The 22,584-nt window shown below is 37.9% G+C and overlaps 1 protein-coding gene across 1 annotated transcript; it reads left to right on the top strand.

Moving 5' to 3' along the window:
- Positions 1-480: 480 nt before the first annotated feature.
- GASK1A (golgi associated kinase 1A) lies at positions 481-21,828 on the top strand. Its single transcript, XM_053467975.1, has 5 exons — positions 481-745; positions 10,042-11,433; positions 18,114-18,236; positions 20,265-20,368; positions 21,545-21,828. The coding sequence occupies exons 1-5, from the start codon at positions 743-745 to the stop codon at positions 21,738-21,740; spliced, it is 1,818 nt and encodes a 605-aa protein (XP_053323950.1). The 5' UTR covers positions 481-742; the 3' UTR covers positions 21,741-21,828.
- The last annotated feature ends 756 nt before the right edge of the window (positions 21,829-22,584 follow it).

Genomic DNA, 22,584 nt, shown 5'->3' with positions numbered 1-22,584 from the left:
AGTAGTTCCACAACAGCTTTAGAATGATCTCTTGGACATTCCTGGTAGAAAGGATTTCCAAAATATACATTAAATCACAACATTGATCATCATGCAAAACTGAACCATCTTAACTAACTTTTTCACTAATTTGCTGTTTCCAGAAAAGGAAGCATCTTCATCAAATGAAGGAGCCTCTTCTCTTTCCCTGTGCCAGACCCCTTTGAAACCTTACCAACCCCCTCTTCTGCTTTACCTCAATCCCACCCTCTCCTTCTCCTGCTGGGGGCTGGACTGGGCTGGCTGTAAAGATCAGTGCAGTGTGAAAATGCAGTGACTGACACATACTACATACTTGCATGAACCCAGATGATCACTGCACATGTGGAGCCCAAGGGGAATATAATACATGAAGGAAGATGTTTAAAGGACTGAAGGTTTTTTTACAGTAGCTTAGAGGGGAAAGAAGAGAAGACTCTCAAAGCAAAACTGTTTTTTTTTTTTAAACAAAAATGCAAACTCAGCACAAAAAAAGTGAACTTCAAATTAAAACAGATCGCTGGTGAGGGGTGGAAGCATCTGGAGAGCATTTACTGAAAAGGAAAACAGCCAGCTCAGTGCTGGACCCAAGCAGAAGCCATGTGAATTTGATACTCCCAGCTCATGAAGCACTTGCAGGATCCTAAGGAAAGGAGGTCTGGAGATTCCTGGAGAGGACGGGCTCATGGATGGCTGCTTTGTCCTGCACGCTGCACTTTAAGACATGGTAGGACTCTGTGCCTGCTGCCTGCACTGGGGGTTAGTGTGAGTGAATGGTGCTGCAGCCGTGGTGGACTTAGTCCTGCAGCATTTGTCACATATGCCATTTAACTCATTGAGTGCCAGTGGGTTAATAGTGTAGCTACATCTATCTACCGATAAGTTTGATTAAATCGCAAATAAGTATGATCAGTATATTGTTTTCCATGGAACGTCTCTGTTTTGCTATTGTTTATGTGCATTTTGGCATTCATTTTCATTGTGTTAGATTTTTTTTTAAACATTTAATTTGATGTGGTATATATTTATAATGTGCACACAAAAACAATACTTCAATGAAAGCATTATTTGCAATTCCAATGAGCCCATAAAGATACACTATTACATTTTGTAGCACTTTTGTGGCATTTGTAAAGGGACGCTCCAGCCATTATATGCACTTTAATGCATATGATAGCTGCTTTGTACTTTTGCCCCATATACCCCTTTCCCCAATACAGCTATTTTACATGCAGGAGATATATTCAGCAAAACTTATCTCCCTGCGTGTGATATACTCCCTTTGTGTGCATGCATGGCAAGCACTCCCATTGTGGGAGCACTGTCCTGCCACCAATTGGCTCCTCCAAGCAGCTAATCAGTGGCAAGAAAGGAGGAGGGCAGCTGCAGCAACAGGATGGCAGCTTCTAGGTCAGGAAAGTATTATATATATAAATATATTGTTTTGAAGAATCCACATTACCGACAAAATACTTTAATATGCATTCTTCAATAAAGGTATCTGGGACATTAAACTGTCCATTTAATTGGAGAAGCACCCCGCGCATAAACTTTGTAAGCTGGCTGATTTTCAGAAGGGTCATGCCAGGTTGCTTTTAAACTCAAAATTGTTTAATTTAGGGACAACTACGCAAAGGTTATATTGAAAGTACAACAGTTTCTTTTCTTGCAACACTATTCATTCTTATGTGCACTAAATAAACCTATAAAATATTTAGTACAAGACAAACACATCATTGATTGTTGCAGGCAGCATCTGTAGTGGTGGGTGACGAGATGAGAGAGAACTTCTTGACAGGAGGTTGATTAGATACGGTTGGCTGTGTCATAAACAGCTAATCTCAGTTTCCATGAGCTGAACCTATCAAATTATATCTAGAACAATTTGGCATGTGAAAAAACACAAGCTGTTGATAGTTATGGCACATGAATTATACTCACAAACCATATACCAATCTAGAGTGATAAGCCATGATATTCATCAATCCCGCAAAACAGTCTGTGCATTGTGCATGCTATGTTCTAGCACACAAAATGCTTTTGTTCAGGACAGAACAAGAGGCTATGTGTCAGATCACCTCTACAGTCTGTGCCACAATGCATGCAAGAAAAACCTTTCGGGGTGTGCACCAGTGCTGCCCAGCAGACACCTGTACCCTCATGGTATTGATCAGTATGTTCCTTATTGTCATATAATCTATGTTGTAGAAAATGCCAAAGATTTTGATTTTGTGGAGGCGTGGGCCAGAGTCTTGGCCCACAACTGTGGTGCTCTAGGCTTCCATACTGCTGAGGCTTTTATTCTTTCAAGTCTGCTCATGCTGTGCAGCCAGTCCTTCTGATATACCCACCATTGCTAAAGAAACAGGCATTTGTGAAAATAAATACAAAGGACTTTGAGAACTAGGGTTATAGACATTGGAATACTATGCCTCTATTTGCATACTCACGATCATGCTGTGTCCTATCCATGGGGCCATGGGTTACTCTTGAGTCCACCCATGCAATGTACCCTTCTTTGCTTCAGGGATCGTAACATTTTCAGCTGCCATTAGTCCTAACGTAAGTTTGCATGTTGAGGCTCTCCAAAAATCCAACTGTCTTACCAATAAGTCACAGATACACATCCTCTGACCTTCAAAAGAACATGGCACATGTAAACAAAAATATTAAAGCCTCTTATAGCGACCTTCTAGGACATGTGTTCGTAACATCTATAAAACCATCTGATGTCCCCTACAACTTCCATCACCCACTGACCCCTCAGGTTCTTAGAAGTTTGCAGTCTCTGATCTACAGTCTTCTGCCCCCCTGCACATTCGTTAATACAAATAGTTTTGAGAAAGTATTGTTTACTTTCCTGTCTAGGAAAAGACTGGAATTTCATGAACGCATTTTCCAGGTCACTGGCTACAAAAAGAAAAGTAATTTGGAAAACTGAACTTGCAGACGTTACAGTTTAGCTGAGCTCCTGGATGCCTTTGTGGAAATTTGATACTTTTTCCTCTAGCGAGTATTTAAACGATTAGGGTCCCTCTTTATTTCCTTTTCATTCCAGTTCTTAACATCTTTAAAGTGCGTATTCGTGCATAAGTCATCAGTATTATACATTTGAAGGCCTGAAATTTGTGTCATTATAATGAATTGATTTTGTTTTCAGATTACTATCCTGCTGAAGGAGAAAGTAGTGCCCAATACTTGAATAATAGGTGTATACTAAGCAAGGAGACCCCTACATTTGAATTTTAACACTATAATATTTTAAAAATCTTGGTATAATATAAATTTTAATTTTAAGAATAGTTTCTTTAGGAGTACTTGGTAATCCCAGAAACACTGGGATTTCAAGGGTTTCAAGAACATTTGGCGCTGGGGTCTGCTCTACATGCACCAACACCTTGGTGTAATCTGATTTACTAAACCATAGTCTAACCTTCCTGCATTCCTTTTCTCCTTATCGGTTCTGAGTCAATACTGTCCATCCATGACCATGAACAAATCTCAAACTAAGGTGTGTGCACAGCTGAGTCTGCCAAGGTAGTTACTCTTATGAACTGTTAATACCCAGGCCTTTTAATTGTTGGGCTACAGTGGGTTTAGAAGAATTTTTTTTTATTTTTTTTTAAATAAACATAATAAAAAAGTGAATGCTTTTTGTTTAAAGAATAAAGTCCCCTTAGCCGCCATTATACCTTTCAGAGTATTTTTTGTGAAATGGTTCTCAGATTTCACTTACAAAAGGACGAGTGAATCAAACTGTGTGTTCTTCACTGATGACTGAAATAACAAAATGGCCGTGATTGCTTCTTTGAAGAAACTTCTGTTCATTGAGGTACAGTAAGTGCTCCGCTTCACAGATGGTAAAAAATTGTGAAAATTAGAATTTTCTGAATGAACTTCAAATTAAGTAACAAAGCTATGCATTTAATCAGTAAAAAATATGCTTAATGTTATTAAATGCTGGATTGTACTGTTGGATGCCCCAAAAAATCTGTTTTTATGCTTTTTTGCTAAGCAGGCTTAAGAGTGCAGAACAGCACTTTAAACTCTGTTCTGAAACCCTGAAGTCTCTGATTTACTTAAAGGGGTAGTGTACTGCCCCAAACAATCTCACTGACAATTAACGCATGCTAAAATACTTAGTAAGTACTTTAGGATTGATGTTGTAACTTGTTAAATTTGTTAAAACACATCTGCAGCATAAATTCCCCTCCCACTAGTTTTGGCTGCAATTCAGAGGTAGTCTCATTAGATCCCCTGAAAATCTCACGTAAACCAGCGTGGCCATCTAGAACACCGGCAAACACTGGCCGACAGCGCCACAGACTCGCCGTATCTGCTGTTCCAATGCCATATCAGGTGCTGCAGGGTACATCTGAATATGCATGCAGGCATCATCGGTCTATAGACAATATTTTCCAAGCTGTTTAGGTCAGTAGACTGCAAAATGTGTTGTAGTTTTTCACGTCAACCTTGGGAAAGGATGCAGTCTTTTTAAAGGGGCAGTCAGGTCCATTCTTCTCCAGGCATCATTTTGCCTTAACTTTTATTATTTTTGAATAATAAGTAAAATTAAAAATCTTACAAAAATGATTGCAACAGCTTTAAAAAAAAAAAAAATGCATCCTTCAGCAGCACCTGACCAAACTAAAATATCACATCAGGTACATTCAAAAGGACGGAACTATGCTATTTACTTTCAGAAATAATACATATATAATTTTGAACCGGTACAAAGAGACAGGAAGAAGGGGTCACAGTGGGCTCCCTAGAGGCACGAGCCCAGTCGCAGCTGAGACCCTGGTAGTTGCCCCAGTGGGATAGGTTGACATCCAAATATGTCTGCTTGGCTCCTAAATTCTACAGACATTTGTCTGTTCCTTTCCCCTACCACTGTAAGGCGTAAGACAGTGAGGCGCGAGAATACCGTTGGGGTGGATGTGCTCATAGGAGACATCTGCTTGTGGAGCAGTGGAGATGGAACACATTGGCACATCCAGGAAAGATATAGGTCTGCAAATCATATGCAGTTGGAGGTCTGTGCGATTGGCATTAACACCTCTTAAACAGGCTACACTGCTGGCACCAGAAACAAACACAGAATAATGGTGTGCATGTGAATTTTTATAAAAGAACAATAAAAATACATTTGGTATGTTTCAAACCTGAGTTGGGTTTGTGGTCAGTCTGTCCACACATCTTACAATTACGGTATGTTTACACAGTAGTACTCAGTCTCTCATTTACCTCAGAAGACACGTTGATAGCTTTAGTGGCACAACTGACACTTGGTTTTCCACTCACACTCATATCACCTCTCCATTTGTCCTGGGATCACTTATGTTTTTCCACTCACTTCAGCACATTTGCATGTTGATGACCCTTTCTTCACCCAATCCAAAAGTAGATGGCAGGGTTATTGCTTGTTTACAAAAGCATTTCTCAAGTCAGTTACTGATCACAATAAACTATGAAATCCCAATAAAAATTTGGCAAGCGACTACTTTAACCAGTCAGTTAACAGGGTGACCATTTCCTTTTACTGATGCATATAAAAGTAGTTGTAATAACTAGTAGTAGTAAAGAATTATCTTATGCCTCATAGAGTGATAATATAATACTCAGGTAGTTCAGCCATAAACCTTCTGGTCAAAGCTAAGCGTTCTGCATATAGAAAAGAAAACTTAAGTTTCTCATCTCATGTTTGGTTTTGTGGTTATTTTATACATGCTGGAAAAATAATTACTTTTCTCACTATTAAACATTAATACAGCTCATTATCCCAAATGCACAATAACCTCTCTGGATGGAAAATTAAACATTTGCTCTCATTCGTTTATAAATAAATGTAAACTAGTAGTAAACAACTAGTAGTATAGACCAGATCTGTACTAATTGGATTTCAGGAGCATTAAAATGTCAGAATCGGAGAACCGGAGAAGTGGTGCTTCACCCGGTGCTTCCAGGTATATTAAGAAGAAGAAGTAAGAACTCAACGTTGAAAATCCAGTGTCTCACCATATCAAGGCAGGAATAGATGTACCTGGATTTGTATGTATGTGTGTGTATATATATTACATACAAGTATTAATAAATAATACATATATATATATATATATATATATTATATATTACATAAAGTATTGATAAATGCACTTATAGGAGGCCGCCTAGGTGGAGCAACACCTTTAATAGATATGATAACAAACATCACAAACGTTCTACTAACCATTCTTATGTGGAGTTTAAAAAAAAAGGATATAACGGTCTTAAGTATATTCACGTATCATTATTATTTACAGTGTAAGAATTACTTTGTTTTTGCTGCAAAAAAGTATCATCATTATTTAACGTTTAAATTTGTCGGAAGGCCAAATCTTCTTATTGATGATAAACAAAAAAATAAACAAAACTCTACAACTTAAAGATAAAGCCTTAGTATCATGGCTAGCGCCCATGGTGAACATTCAACTGAGCTTTTGGAAACATACAATATTGCCAACTAAAATCATTCTCCATCCAGTCTTCCTACAGGAGGAAACCGAGGTTTGGATTTAACTCTTATGTACACTGGTTTATTTGCGCAGAGGCTCTTGATATCTTAAGAGAGAAAAACAAATGGCATCACTGCCTTTTTAGTGAAATAAATATTTAAATATGTGGTTACTGAACGCTGATATCATCCTGTCTGGAATATTCAGGGAGGTTACTTCGCTCTCATTGTAAACAGACTATGTCAAGTTTGAATAGGGCCAACTAAGGTTGCTTCTCTGTGTTTTTTATGACCTCATGTAGCGGTCCCTCATAAACCCACCATTCCTGGCAGGAACTTTGTGTGAAAGTACCATAAGCTTACAGGCAGGGTTCTCTGAATTTGTTAATGTATATTTGTTATCTGTAAACGGCCTCATTTAAATTGTACAGCGTTGCGTAATTTGTTGGTGCTTAATACATAAAAGGTAATAATAATAATTACCGTTCTTACCAATAACTCCCCAGTTAACCACTTGAACCATATTGAGGAAGATACAGTAACATTAAGGTCCCTGGGGCACTAGTACTAGGCCTTTTATTCAATGTCTTTAATATAAGGGCTGTAAAAGCCCTGTATGCACTAACATTTAGTCACACTGCCCCTTTCTAAATGTGTCTGCTTCCAAATGTCATGTGCCATGAATTAATATTTGTTTTGCTTGTAGGCAAAATATATGTTTACGGCGGATACAGCAGAGACTTGTGGCCCCTCTTGGCAGTTTGAGCCTATAGTATATGTATTTTAGTTAATAAACTAATGTTTAGATGAGCGTTTGCCCCTGAATTTCCAGAAACGTGCACTTTAGTAAAATGTGAATGGTGCAGTACAGATGGAATTCCTGAAATGATGTGCGCTTCTCTTCTGTAGAACGAGCTAGAACGTGTGGAGCACCTGCAGTAAATGGGGAAGAAGTGTAAAGGTTCAGGTTTCTCGGCAACACACTGAAATAATTGCCCTGGGGTTAGCTTCTTCACTGTCCTAGGGCAATAAGACTCAGGAATCACATATTTTGGCAAATTGTGACTCTTATTTACAAATGCACAAACAAATACCCCAAAGCATTTGTTCCAATTGGAGCTCTTCCTGGCATGTACTTTGTTGGCCCAGTTGGCCGAGACTGACAAGCTTAAAATACGCAGTAGTTTCAACCTCACTGCCAGATCCAGCTAAGCTAGGTTCTGGAAAACCTCCCCTAGACAGTACGCACAGGTCCACATATATAATGTACCACTTGGCTCATGAAACTTCTTTTAGGGCTTCTTCTTGCTCTGGGAGCTCAAGGGAACGTTCTCCCTTTCCATTTCCTGCACCTGTTGTGGGCTTCATTAAAGGCTGATCTCCCCAACCGGCCCATATACACTAGGGGGCAATAAGCTTAGTCGGCACAGGCTCTGTAGTGATCTTACTCTACACCGTGCATCTATTAAATGCCGCATAGAGGATGGCGGCCACATAGGGGAGTGGTGGGGGGGGGAGCTGAGGCGCTGCTAAGAGTCAGCCCTAGGGTAGCACCCAGCCAACATATTTCACTGGTTTTACTGAAAAAAGTATTTTGCCATCGCATACAAAGCCAGACTGCTTAATAAATATGTACTCTGGGTAACTTACGTCAGAGGACATGACAATGATAAACACAAAAAAACCTGCACATGGCCTGCAACTGTCTGACACAACTCAAACTTAAACATTGACGGACTGGAAGCTACACAGACGCTGAAATATAAAGCAGAGCAATTACCAAAATGGAAACACGTGTGCAAACACCATAATACGTTACAAATAGGGCTGTCAGCCATTGATGGTATCTAAAAGGAACAATTATGTCAAAGTTCTTTTTGCCTTGTAGCTGTGTTTAGAAGAATGACATATCAAAGGGTGAAGTACTGTATGTTCCGTTAATGACATAGTTGTGTTTTAGGTAGCTACGCTATTACAACTACTGTTTACAGATTTTTGGATGGTACTCTCTGGGCGTATGCTGAACTCTTGCTTTGTGTTGTGCTCTTATTGGTCTTTATTATTCTAGCAGCATCTGAATTGTAATGCTTTTTATGTTGTGCTATCCTCTATTATTGCATAGATAAGTTAAGAGTTAAATGTTTTAATGTTGCATTGGGTATGATATTTATTAGATAACTAATTGATAGTGAACAGAGCCTGTAACAGCGTTCAGTGCCCATCGTTCCTCAGCAGATCTGCACATTATACATCATGAAATAACATTATATAGATTTATAATCTTTGTGATGTCTGAACGCCAGTTCAGACCTGTGGGTGATGTAAAAATATGCTGTGAAATTGGAAATATAGTTTTCATAGTTTACATTCACAGTTCCGATTTCCTGAGGCTATAGTCTGTTTGTGCAGCCTACTGGTATATTTGGTTATAGAATGAAAAGTTATTAATTATTTATGGCATGTGAAAAGGCTAACAAGAGAGTAAATACATTTTTCTTATTCTGTATAGGTTGTCAGGTGGAAAATAGTTACCGGTAATAAGATATATGATTTTCTTTAAAGGGAATGTTTGTTGATTTGGCTCCATTTTGGCTTTATTTTTGTTGAATAAATCATACCACGGTGTTATATGTCATGTGTTGTTTATCTGAGGTTGTATTTACCTAATTTTTAGACCCTTCTTAGGAGCAGGTGATGGCTATTATGCTCAAGATTCTAACATTGGATTGTTGATGAGCCCACTACACTCAGTTCACTTGTGAGTGGTTCTTATATTTATACTTATTTTGTGATTTTTACATATTACACTATTGTATTTTATTTTTCTTTCCCTCATGTATATGCGCTCCGTTTTGTGCTGTTTGGTTGTATATACACTTTGAGGAAGAGTGGTTTTGGAAGCTGCTATCTTGAGGGAAGTATTTACTTATTTTGTCATTATTACACACGTGAGATTTTTGGGTTTTCCTTTTTTTTTTTTTTTTGATGGCTATTATGTCCTGATATGTAAAACCATAGAGGATGTACTCACATGTCTAGTGTGAACATTGCTAGTCATAAACATACCTGGGAACTCTCCGGGAAGTCTTACTTCAATCTCTCACTTCAATCTGCTTGCTTCAATCTGCTTACTATATAATGCATAATTAAATGCTTGTTTTAGGCTACAAAAAGGTTGTCCTACTTACCCCTCGGGGCAGATGACCTGATAGGTCTTAGTGGCTCTTTTAATTACAATGCAATTAACAAATTAGCTTTGCTGCATGTTCATGGAATATGAAAGAAATACATTTAACTCAAGCCTGTCAATGAAATATGTTTGTAAAAAAAGTTTATTTTTTAAAAAAAATTACAAAAAAGCTGCAAGTATAGTAAAAAAAAGTATTGCAGTATTTTATATGTTACAAATAATTAATAGGCTAAAAATTGGTTGAAATATTCAAATTGTATTTTTAATTATTGTAATGGTAATGATATTTTGTAGTAAGTTCTAGTTATTAAAACTTTCATGTTTATTGTCCTTTTCCCAGGCCCTGAAATTATGGCTGAGGATGCGATTGAAGAGAAGTCCGGTTCTTGGGTTTTGCTTCCTGTGTACTTTGACTGTGGTATTAATTAATAGCTTTCCTGCGCTCCCTACAGACAGCAATGGAAAGACTGAATTTATTCACCTCATTCAACACAGGAAAGCTGTCCGACACAAACGGTTGTGGACCAGCACCACAGACTCCGGCCCTAAGCTGATTCAAATCCCTGACCACAGGAGATGGGAATCAGGCCTAGAAATTCCCAAGCATGGAACACAGCCTTTCATTAACACTAGCCATGATTACAAGGAGCAAATTAACTTAGGTCAGGTTAGCAAGCACTCTCTATGGAAAAATAAACACAAAGAAACCAAAGAGACGAGAGCATTGACCAAAAATGACCAAACTGTGGAAAACACCACATATATGAAACCAAACAATGTTTTTCTTTTAACCCCAATAAAGAAAGTGGGACATGTGCTCTCAGAAAGTCATGTAGCTATTCTTGCAGGTAAGAATGTGAAAAAAAAAGAATTGATTCTTCTTAAACCTGCTGTGATGAAAAATGACTCCATGCACAAAGGAAATTCTAAAATGCTCTTCAAATCTAGGAACAACTCAAGTTTCCTGACTGATTTTCTTCACCAGGAGCTAGCTGAACGCACTGTTCTTTCAGAAATGTTTTCTGTTCTGGCATGGGCAGATGGGAAACAGTCTATGATTAACAGGAAGACTGCAGGAGATAACCAAATACCTACTGTCCATGAAATGGTAGCTAAAAATAAAAAACAATCAGGTTTAGAATGCTTAAAATTTCACCACCTGGAAACTCAGCAAGTGAAAAGTGGAGAGCTTCCGGAATCTGAAACACCCTGGTTTACCTCAGATGATGTACAGAAGATGGCATTTTTGTCGCAGGCACGGGTAGTTTCAAAGTCTAGAATTCCTGCTCATGGACAGGTCCTCAGAGTTGCATTGTGCCAGAACCCACTGCTTAACAGTTGTTACCAGGAGAAACATTGTAAGCAAGGCTTCTGTGGATTGATAAAGCGTCCCAATGATTTATATGAGGTTCTTGCATTTCATCTTGACAGGATCCTAGGTCTGAACAGAAGTCTTCCAGCTGTAGCCCGCAAATTTACTAGTGACATATTGCCTTACAAGTATACCAATGGTGCTGCAAGACCAATAATATGGTGGGCCCCTGACATTGAGCACTTAGACGACTCCAATAATGATCAGAACTCCCATGCAGTAGGGTGGTTGGACTATCAGCATGTGCTGAAACACAGGTGTGGCATGGAGAACTCTGATGGACATATTACTGATCCTCCATGTTTTGGCATTGAGCATACAGAATGGGCAAAGCTGGCTCTTTTTGACTTTCTCCTGCAGGTAAGATATACTTATTAAGGCTGTATATAGTAAACTCTTGTAAAATGGCCAGATGGTTGCAGTGACTACAAACCACCATGATTGTCAGATTTGCGTTAATAGATCTTTAACATTGTATGCATGAAAAAAATGTTTATGTAAGTTTAGAATTTTAGAACATTTGACTATAGGGGGTTCGTGAAAGTTAATTAATGGATTTAAGTGTTACAGCCAATGGGAGACCAGAAAAAAAATCACAGTGAATGTGAAGGTAGAATGCTTGTTTCCAATTGAGTATGATGAAATGCTTTGTGAACCGAATGATGGAAAGTCTGCTCATCTCCACATGCAAGTTACATGTATTGTGTTATCTTAAATACATTCTGTAACTGATAGACCTTAGGTGCAAATGTGAATTTAAATAGAATATATGAAATAATGAAATATCTTTAATGTGGAAGGGTCTAGATGTACAGTAATTTCATATATGCATACTGTATAAGTGCTTAGAATAACATATCTAAAAACAGTTCTGCTATAAATTCCAGAATGTACAACGTATCCAATGCACAATTCCTTAGCCATAGTTCCATGGGACATTTGCATACACTGAACCTGCTGCTTTTTACTGGAGAGTCACACCTATATATAGTTGTTTTTTTAAGCGTGAGGTACAGTGACTTGGTGTTAGAGAAGATGTAAAGTCCTGTGTCAAACTCTACAAGAGCCACAGTGGAAAACAGAGCCGTATTGTCTGAAGTACAAACAGTATGCTTACTTTTCCTGTCACAAATGTCTGATGAACCATTCACTAAACCACCATAATACACACCTAGAATAGAACCCTTTTTGGGGGCTCTGCAGTGCCTTGTGCTTCCTCCGTCTTCAACCGTAAAGCCAGAGGACCAAGTGTTTCTCCTTCTTAAAGTATTTTTTGCCCAAGGCGCAATGTTTTTGTTGAAGATAAAGTTCCAAACTCTAGACCATCCACAGTGGACAGCTCTGCCTCCAGCCTTTGCATGATGGCTACCAAATGTTTCCTGTTGTATAATCGACAAGGGGAAGTAAACCCATGTGTGGGTGTTTAATACTAAAATTATTGCAAAATGAGACCACATGTTAAGCTTTGCGTTGAATGCTTCTTATAGGATGCATTCTGAGGGGTTTTCAAAAGAATAAAGATTGGTCCGTCAGGAGTATTACTGGATGCAAAAATGTTGGATATTCATTGTGAATGGAAGTGGAAGCGACACTAAGCACTTTAAAATCTAGTTATAGTGATCTATTTTGTTTTCGGAATGAGGTCTTCTGGTTTTCCCTGATTGCTCCATTTTGTGTTGATTTCACATAGTACGAAAGGGCTATTGCAGTTCCCATTTGGCAAACTTGTGCTGTGAGGTGGCTCTTCGAGCAAGGTGGTCATGCTTCTGATCCACAAACCCCAACACAGGTTTCTTGATTTTTTTCTTGAGTTTTTTTTTTTTTTTTTTAAAGGCAGGTACCCATTACAAAACTTCAGTCCAGAAGTCCATTATTCAGGTTTTTAGGTTTGTAAGGAAAATGAGTATACAATTAAGAATTAAAATATGATTCGATGGTCTTCTTTATTTACAAAATAAAAAAAAGTTTAAATAAATTGGCACACTCAACATACTTAAATTGTAATCACACATAAATTTAATTGTTCAAATTATCTCAAATAATCCTATCCACCAGTAATTTTCTAAATGAAGCTCAGAATGCGAGACTTTCTTGCTGAACACACAGTTTGTACGCTAGCTGCCCTGAATTATGGCTGCTGTCCTAAACCAGCAGACGATATTTGCATGCAAACCGCTCTTTAAACAGAGACCTTTCTGGAGAAGCAAGTATCTTTTGTCTAGACTTGTCCGACCAAGCCACATCTATTTCCTGGCTTGCACTTTGCAGCCAAGTAAATCAAACCTTCATTCTTCGAGTGTCCGACCATACTTTGGACATATACTGCTGAGGACTGTCCAAAAATGTTTAATTAGGCTTCTTTGTGCGAAAATGTCGTATTTTTTAAACTTAAAATTACGTTGTTTTAAGAAGTGGAGTTGTACTTAGTATTAGTGTCCTTAATAAAATGAAACAAAAAACAATGATACAATAAATTTATGTGTGACCATCAGGTTTGTCCTAGTGATATAATTTAGATATGTGTATCTTATATGTAATTTATATCTAGAATCATGATATCTTAGTGTAGTTATTTGTTTTAAAGGGTTAGTAATGTTTTAGTATAAAGTGATTTTTATTTAAATACAAAATAATAAAACTCAATTTTGCCACTCTGTCCCACCAAGCTCTACCTCTGTCCTGCTTTTCAGATGTCTACACCGTAGAATGTATACTGTGCGTCCACAGAATTGTGCGCACGCGAAGTAGCGCTGCCATTTTTGAGTGACCTCCCAAGCTCCATCCACTGCCTTCCTGCCGGGGGTAGAAGTTGGGAGATATGGAATACACAACTACCTGATATTTATGAGAGCAGCATTCTTATTGGCCTCTCGGTGTTTTCAAACAGACACATGGAATGCTAATAATGACCCTTGAGCAAATTCACAGATGTTAAGAAATTAACGGCAGCCACCTGTCGGCAATAAATCTGTACATTCTTAACATTTACCTAAATGCTTGGTCCACTCGAAATGTAATTATAGTCAACGGAATAAAAAATAATATCTTAAAATCATAAGAGAAGTCTTATTTTTTTAGGTTTTTTCTTGTTGACCCAGTTTCACAACTGGATTGCTGTTAAACATCCACTAACCGGGCAGAGAAAAAACATTTAAAAAAAGTGAAAAAGTCAATTTTTTTATATTGTACAAATTTACAGTATATATTCCCTGGGCTATTCTGTTTATGTGACTGTATCTGTGAGGATGAGTGGTAGGCTAACCCCTTGACAACAACTTAAGGGGTTAACCCTTTAATGACCAATGATGTCCCAAGCATGTTTGGGAAAAACATACGGTTAAGGACCAAATGACGTGCCTGACACATCATTGGCCTACCAATGAATGTCCAAGGACATTTGTAAAATGTAGTGGCGGCCAAAGAGTAAGATACAGAACCAGTTTCATATGCACTTTAAATTTACATCTACACAATCTCCCAATATGAATTTGCCCACCCCCTGGGCAGGAGATGTTTTTGGCCCAACACATCTACTGGCACGGGATACACTTACCGCTAGTCTACTCTAGCTTTGGCAACACGGATGATGTAGGGGGATCTAATAAGACTTTCCTTGTGTGCCTTCTTGACTCATATTACCCAATTAATACCCTCATAAATAGGATTATATATATTTAATACATATTCAAGGGATGCATTTTCAAGCAGAATGCGCAGACCTCACACATGCTGTAGTTAAAACATCACAGTAAATTATTCTTGATATCATTTCATCTGCAGCTGGGTTTATCCACATTTTTATTAGATCCCGGGGAACAGCACACAATTTGGTTAAAAAATATCAAAAGTGTGGCAAAAATGATCACAGATTGCACTTGCATATATTTCCAGCTGTAGTCTAATTATTGCAAAACAATCTGTAAATCATATTTCCAGAATCATTTTAATTAAACCCATAACAGATTAAATGAAAGGTAATTATGTATGCTCAATTACGTGTAAAGCAGTGCTCAATCTACAATGTAAAAGATACAGAAATGTGTGAAATCCTGGAAAATAACAACAAGATTACTTAGTTGATGTCGCTTGAGCCAAGCTTCTGTTTCTGTCAGGCTTTCAGTGTTTGGCCTGAGTTTTTATAGTCTTCGATGATGTTTATGGGAATAGGAGGAATTATGGTCCCATCTGGTGGTTTTTAAACATTTATCCGGAACCATAAGGTCATAGACCTCTGTGTTTCTGGTTTTGAAGGCAAATATTCTATGTGTATATATATATATATATATATATATATATATATACATATACTCACACATATACTGTATAGACACGCACAAATAAAAATGGCAAAAATGAGTCATATAAAATCAATGTGGGAGAGAATACAGGTATGGAGGGCATATCGCATATCCAAATAATAACCTGGAAATTATTCAGGGGCATTACCAGAGCATTAAATCCCAGCATATCACTAGTCAATATAAACCATTAAATATTAAAATATGGCTCTACACTGAAGAAGTTAAAAATAAGTAATTTAATTCAACAAAACAACACAGTTGTGCAGCAGCCAGTTACATCGACTTGCAGACACAGACTCTGTTGGACACTGCCACAGATACTACTACGAGGCACACACTAACATATCCAACATATGAAGCACACGCTAACATACCCATACACACAGTCATACCTACACATTAACATCAAAATGTTCAATTTAGTGTGTTTCCTAAAATGGGAGGTTGATCCCTGGGTTCCATCTGAATCATGACAAACACCACTGAAGAGCATTATGCTTTTCCAGGAGTTGAGCTTGTGAAGCTTTAGGTTTGTTTGGAACACACCAAGCATCTCTGAACTCTTTACAGACTGTCTATATTTTGCTGGAGATGGGATCTTCAGAACTGTACACGATACTCTATGTGAGGTCTAATGCATAAACCTATTTACAAAGCTCACTGAACTTTATTTAATAAATCTCTATTCTACATTCTAAGTACCATCATTTTGCCCTAACTTGAACTCAGGCCAATATGGCGTTGCTTCTGGTGATGTCCTCTCACCTGATCCTAAATGATGGTGCTTTTGGTGATGTCCTCTCCCTCGGAAGTTCCCGCCTGGAAGTTCCCGTCTGGTTATGCGGGCAAAGATTGCCGGTTGAAGATAGAAGAGACAGGAGAAGATAAACGATAGAAGAGGAAGAAGATGCAGAAGCAAAAGTGGCCGGCATAGGAGGTTACATTTAGAGAAAGTGAATACGAAAGAGTGAATGTGGAGGAGGGATCTTGTTTCTGTGGCTTTGTACAAATTTATCAAAATTCTGTAAATTTGTAAGAATCTGACTGCACTAGTCTAATATATATATATATATATATATTTTTTTTTTTCCTGGCAAAAAATATTAAGAAGGCAACATATTACATGCTTAAGGAATTATTTCTGGAAAGGGTTCTAATGCTTCATTTATTTATGAAAGTGTTACATTAAGCAACGTAGGTGAAATATCACCTTATAAGAAATAATTGCTCTTGATTGCCATTTTCCCTTCACCTATCTGGATGTTTGACGCTATTCACAAGTGACGCTGTAGGGAGTACCCTGCTTGTGCAATATTCATAATGTCTTGTTAAATGAATAGTGTCACATGTGGATTCTCTGTGTCTCGTGCCTTGTTAAAGAAACAATGGAACAGGAGCACAAATATTATTTTCATTTATCGTGCAAATTGTTTGCTGCAAACATTTCCCCTGTAAATAAAATGTATCTCGCTTTATGCCAATATCGGTGAGGTTTAATTTCTCACCTCCGTGGGACATTTGTCAGTTTCTATGATTTCTTTTTTGGTTGTCTTGACGCGCAGCGGTTAGGTTTCAGGAAAGTGTGACATATTTGTATGAGCACATTCACGGTGCTTTCTTCCAAGAACTACAGCTGCACACACATCACTGCTGGATAGAACCCCATCGTCTGCTGTGGTTATTATCCAAGATTAGCTAGCTTTTAAAGGTTCTTTGTTGGAAGACAACTCACATAACGCTCAACCCAGATTTAAAGCTATCTGATGTTTTAAGAAGTCACTTGCGCTAGGTCCCACTTATCAGTTGCAGGTGGTTGATGTAAAGATGGGGAAAGTGATTGCAAAATATTTTGACCTAAAGAATTAAGACTCCCATAGTTTATATATGCATTACCAGACATGCGCAGTCTTGTGTTATTCCCCCCTTTAGAGATGCTGGCTTCTGGGCAGACAGGGCTGTGCTGGCCGATTAAGAGCTCTAGCCAGGTTACATGATTGTCCCTTTGAAGGGCTGGAGCCAGTTATAAAATAAAACACCTTATAAAATCTTACCGGGTGACGTTAGCAGAAACTGGACACAAAAGTACTCCATGACCCGGCTAAACTTCACACGAAAATATTAGCCTGTTAGCCTGGCCCTGTGATAGAGCAGTCATTTAAGACATTTAACCCCCTCCATTACCAGACATGAGCAGTCTCAGACAATTACACAGAGCACTCAGCAGAGGCTTCTCAACTCTCCTTCATCCTAGTGAGGGCTCCCCCTTAGGCACCCTTTAATTAGTGGTCCAGTGGTCCAAATGGATGGAAACTTTGTCTCTCCAAGCGGGTCCACCAGGCCTCTTGCAACTGTAATGGTTGTACGTTCCTGATGGCTGCCCTGCATTCTACAACAAACTTAAAGCAGGGTTGGCAGTCAGTGATCTTCTCAATGTGAGAGCTTCTCATCGTCCGTAAACTTGCAGACCTAAAAAGGGACTGATGTGGCATGAACAGCCACCAAGAGAATCATAACACTCCATATTTTTCATAAAACACAAAATGATTTTTTTGACTACGCCAAAGAAAGACACATGTAACATGCTCTTATAATAGATTTACTTTTAGGTTATTGGTATTTGTCCCTCTAGATTGTAAGCTGGTGAGCAGGGCCCTCTCTGCCTAATGTATTGGTTTGCATAAATTGTATACAGTATAATAATATATATTCTAAATATAATTCTAAATATTAATTTCCCAGGTTCAGGATCGCCTCGACCGCTACTGCTGTGGGTTTAACCCCGATCCCTCAGAGCCTTGTGTAGAAGAGCTGCTGCATGACAAATGTCGGAACCCAAAGGAACTTGTCCTGGTGCACATCCTAGTAAGTGTTCTTAATGGAGGAGTTTGCAAGATGTCCCATATGATCCCTGTGGTGCTTTAATAAACATTTGCAGCTATTTAATGTTAGATTTTACAATCCAAAAAGCTGAATTAGCAGCTGATACATATTTTAAGGGGAATTGTGTACACTTAGTTCTGATTCAGTAAATCATCACATGCAAATCAGCTGCGTTTCAGAACTCTTAATTTGCATGTGGGGACAGGTCCAGAAAAAACAACAACAACTTTCCACCTAACGTACCACATTTCATCATAAAAATACATAATATTTATCATACTGAACAAAGCTAGATAGCTGGATATATAGTTTTTGTGTTCACTTTAATGTAACTTTTTATTTTTACTTTAAATTTTTGCCTTATAGTACGGTATTACCAGACAATAACTGCTGCACACAGCCTCTGTAACATCTGTGATCTGCTTACAATAGCTTGTTTGTCTTCTTCAGCCAACAAATACAAATACCTTAATCCTCTGCAAATTGAAGCAGTCAGTGTGCTGGAAAAGAATATACTGATGTGTCCATCTTTAGCAATTTTATCCCAAGTGGCCCTCTTTAGAAGGGATGGCTCTTCTTTTGTTCCTAAAGCCCCTTCACTCCTTTCCTCCCTTCTATTGTCTCCAAACGTTTAGTGGGTATGAATATATCCCAGTGTTGTACATCGCTAAAAGGTGTATAAAAACGGCAGAAAATGTGTCCTGACATTTTGCAAATAAAATACATTACTCATCTTCTAAATGCTTAGCCACACTTCTAATCACCCCTAAAACAATGGTATTCTTATTTGTCTCTTTCAAATATTGGGGCGATATGCTTTGATCAGATCTGCCTATGATCTGTAGAATTCTGCTGATGTTACAGCACCAAGTGGACCGTCCAAATGACAAATGCTTAGAATGACCAAATAATTTAAGAGCACTTATGATTAAATACAAATCCGGCAATGTCAACAGCTAATGGCGCATTTGGTGAAACACCAAATGTACAATTAGCTGTTGACACGGCTGGATTTATTAACCCATAAGAGCTATTCGATTATTTGGTAAACGTCCCTAATGTAAAGATAAAATAAAACAGACACAAATGCCAAATAGATATTAGTGAACAACCTAAGCTAAATTAGCCAACGTGGTCAATGCGAAAGCAGCATACTGAATAATTGATACAATTATTGGAATTGGAATACGTTGCTTATAATTGTATATTTGTAGCTTGCTGGGAATTTAAATGGAATTAAATTACTTTACAGATATGTTTTGCAGAAAAGAAGATAGATGTCAAACTAGTTATGACTTTTGTGTGATAAATAAGGTGGCCGGTATCTGTCCAGAATAAATGCTATATTTAGAACAACAGAAAAGGACCACGGAAATCAACATATATGCTGTATAGACTTTAATCTTCAATCTCTATGTATAGCTGTGCTGTGCTTACTTATATGTCTATATGTTGGCTGTTTGGTATTGGGGACAGATGGTTTGAGATGTTGTGGTTTAACACTTAGACTGTACGTGGTATATGGAGATTGAAGTTTAAATTAATTAAAAAGAGAAAAGTTTTACAAATGACAGCTGGGTGTGATTCCTCTATCCCGTTAATAGTAATACCACAAAAGTGGCATTCATATATAAAATTAAACAGACTGAAATTATCCTCTGTGAGTGCCACCTAGTGGGTGATTGTTATTGTTAGGCCGTAGAGCTCCCAATTTACCATTTTATATGAAAAAAAGTAGCAGAGGGAAATTAAATGCTTTGACAAAAAAAAGTACAGATTAGCACGACCCCTATGCCCCAACAGTAATCTGACTCTAAACACTGAGAAAGAATTTTGAAGTTATTAGGCCATAATTTATATCAGGGGTAATGATGTTATTGCTTACTACCCATTAAGGAAATTATAATCTCTCTCTTTAATTTGTACCCAAATTCCAGTTAATACAACTTTTTTATCATTTTGAAATTAGCACAAACATCAATAATGATGATCTCCTTTTGGTTTATAAAGGTGCGTAAAAGTAACCCATCACGGCTAGTATACATTGACAATTCTGGGCGACCTGAACACCCTGAAAACAATCTGAACTTCAGACTTCTGGAAGGCATAGATGGGTAAGATGGTACATGTTTTCCTGTTCTGTGTGTATTTATATATATATATATATATTATTTTCCAAAGGTCATTTTTCAATTGTAATAGGACCCTGGTTGGACAACTAGTAGATTAATACCGTATTTGCTCGATTATAAGACAAGGTTTTTTTTGGAGCAAATGCTCTGAAAAATGCCCCTCGTCTTATAATCGAGGTTGTCTTATAATCAGACCTCAAATAGAGACTAAGATTCAGATCCCCTGCAGCGCTGCAGGGGACCCGGATCCTCCTCTCTGGTTACCTCCGCTGCTGCCAGCACTTCCACCGGGGCTTTTATGATCAAACGCCGGCATGACATCAGCTTCCTGTGCTCCACCTGGAGTCAGAAGCACTGGTAAGTCGGGGTGGGGGGGTGTTATATGAGCGGGCATAAGGTGTTTTGGGAGGCAGAATGCCCCATGATATGCCTTTTAACACCCTATATCCCACTGTGCCTCTAGAAATGCCTTATACCCCCTATATGCCATCCTGCCCTTATGATATGCCTGTTAACCCCCTATATGCCTCTCTGCATGCAGAAATGCCAGAGTGGCATATAGGGGTATAAGGCATTTCTGGATGCAGAGTGGCATATAGGGGGTTAAAAGGCATATCATGGGGCAGAGTAGCATATAGGGGGGTATAAGGCATTTTTGGGGGGCAGAGTGGCAAGCCTGGGGACAGATACCTGGGGGGCAGGTTGGGAAATAAAAGGAAATAAAAACAAAAAATATATATTTTTCTCAGTCATAGCTTTTATTAAATAGGAAAAAATAGTTTACATGTGAATTAATATTTACTAGTAAAACCTTTTTCCTTTGGGTAGTCTTATATTGAGGCTTTCTTTTTTTTCCCTAAATAAATACTCAAATGTTGGGGGGTCATCTTTTAATCAAGCAAATACGGTATTTCCCCATTTTATGATGTGTCAGGATTATGAATTTTCACCCTCTAATTGTGCAAGTAAAAGAGCGGGCTACCAATGTGTGCTTCAAACAGGACATGGTTATTAGATTGCCCCATGGAGGGACTACTGCTCAGAAGAATGCATGTACTTTGAGTCTCTGGTTATAAGAGCCGTTTGGTAGTGTGTTAGTACCAATTAGCAGTGTACAACCTAGAGTAAAGTTGCTTTATTTGTGTTATACCCAACTAGGTTTCCCGGATTGGCGGTTCGAATACTTAAGTCAGGATGTTTGGAGAACATGCTGCTGAAGTCATTGCAGATGGATCATGTATTCTGGGAAAGCCAAGGAGGTTTAGAAGGGGTGAAGAAACTGGTTGAAACCATAAACCGAAGAGGAAAAATCCTTGCTAAATACATAGAAGACCACAATTTACCCCTTTTTTAATTCTTTTTAACAATTCAATTGTCAGCATAAGGTAGAAATGCATAGGTTCAGAACTCTGGAAAGAGTTTCTGAGAATGAATCACTTACTCCACAACATAAAAATCTTTTTTTTCTGTTTACAAAACAACTGGTTTATTAAATTTTTGAAAATTTTTTTTTTAAAAAAATTAATTTGCAGCAAAGCAATTTTAACTTTACACAAACATATGGTGTATGTGCCTGTGGTCTATAGGTGTAATCAATCAGTATTCCAGGCTTTAAAAAAGAACAATCATAGCATCTCTAGTTAATATACCACTGCATTGTACATTGCTTTTTAAGGTGGAAAAATAAATGTGTTTCATAATAAAAATGTATAATAAAGTGTATTTAATCAAACAACAGCAAGGCATTTCTAGCCTTAAACATACTTTTACAAAACCTGTAAAAATATTGTTTGTTTATTATTATTTCCCTGTGTACTGGCTCAATGCCCAGACGGTCTAAATTTTGTATATTTTAAATCTTTATAATAAATGGTTTCTAGGAAAATATAGTATTGTTCCTTGTTTGTTTTGTTTTTTTTTTCCAACTGGAGATAATTATTTCCAGCTGATTTATTATGAAAATGTTTTGGTATTTACTAAATTCAGATATATGAGAAATGGAATTTGTTAATCTGACGCCTGTCCCACGGTTGCGAGTTTTTACGTATTGTGTGCTCACCTTTGTGGGGCTGTACTTAAATGTGAGCTGCAACTTTGTCATAGTTTGGTCACTTTTTGCCACACGGTTTAAATGAGGATCACATTAGCCTTGAGTGTACTATACTTTTTAAATGTTCTAATGAAATACCTGACCGAAT

This window comes from Spea bombifrons, chromosome 5, assembly GCF_027358695.1.
Source record: "Spea bombifrons isolate aSpeBom1 chromosome 5, aSpeBom1.2.pri, whole genome shotgun sequence".
Classification (NCBI taxonomy): domain Eukaryota; kingdom Metazoa; phylum Chordata; class Amphibia; order Anura; family Pelobatidae; genus Spea; species Spea bombifrons.
The sequence above is the reverse complement of the archived record's forward strand: the minus strand, read 5'-3'. Positions and strand labels throughout refer to the sequence as shown.

Coding starts and splice junctions, on each gene's coding strand:
- GASK1A (XM_053467975.1), top strand. Junction 11,434..18,113: donor TTTTTGACTTTCTCCTGCAG/GTAAGATATACT, acceptor TTAATTTCCCAG/GTTCAGGATCGCCTCGACCG. Junction 20,369..21,544: donor CTTCTGGAAGGCATAGATGG/GTAAGATGGTAC, acceptor ATACCCAACTAG/GTTTCCCGGATTGGCGGTTC.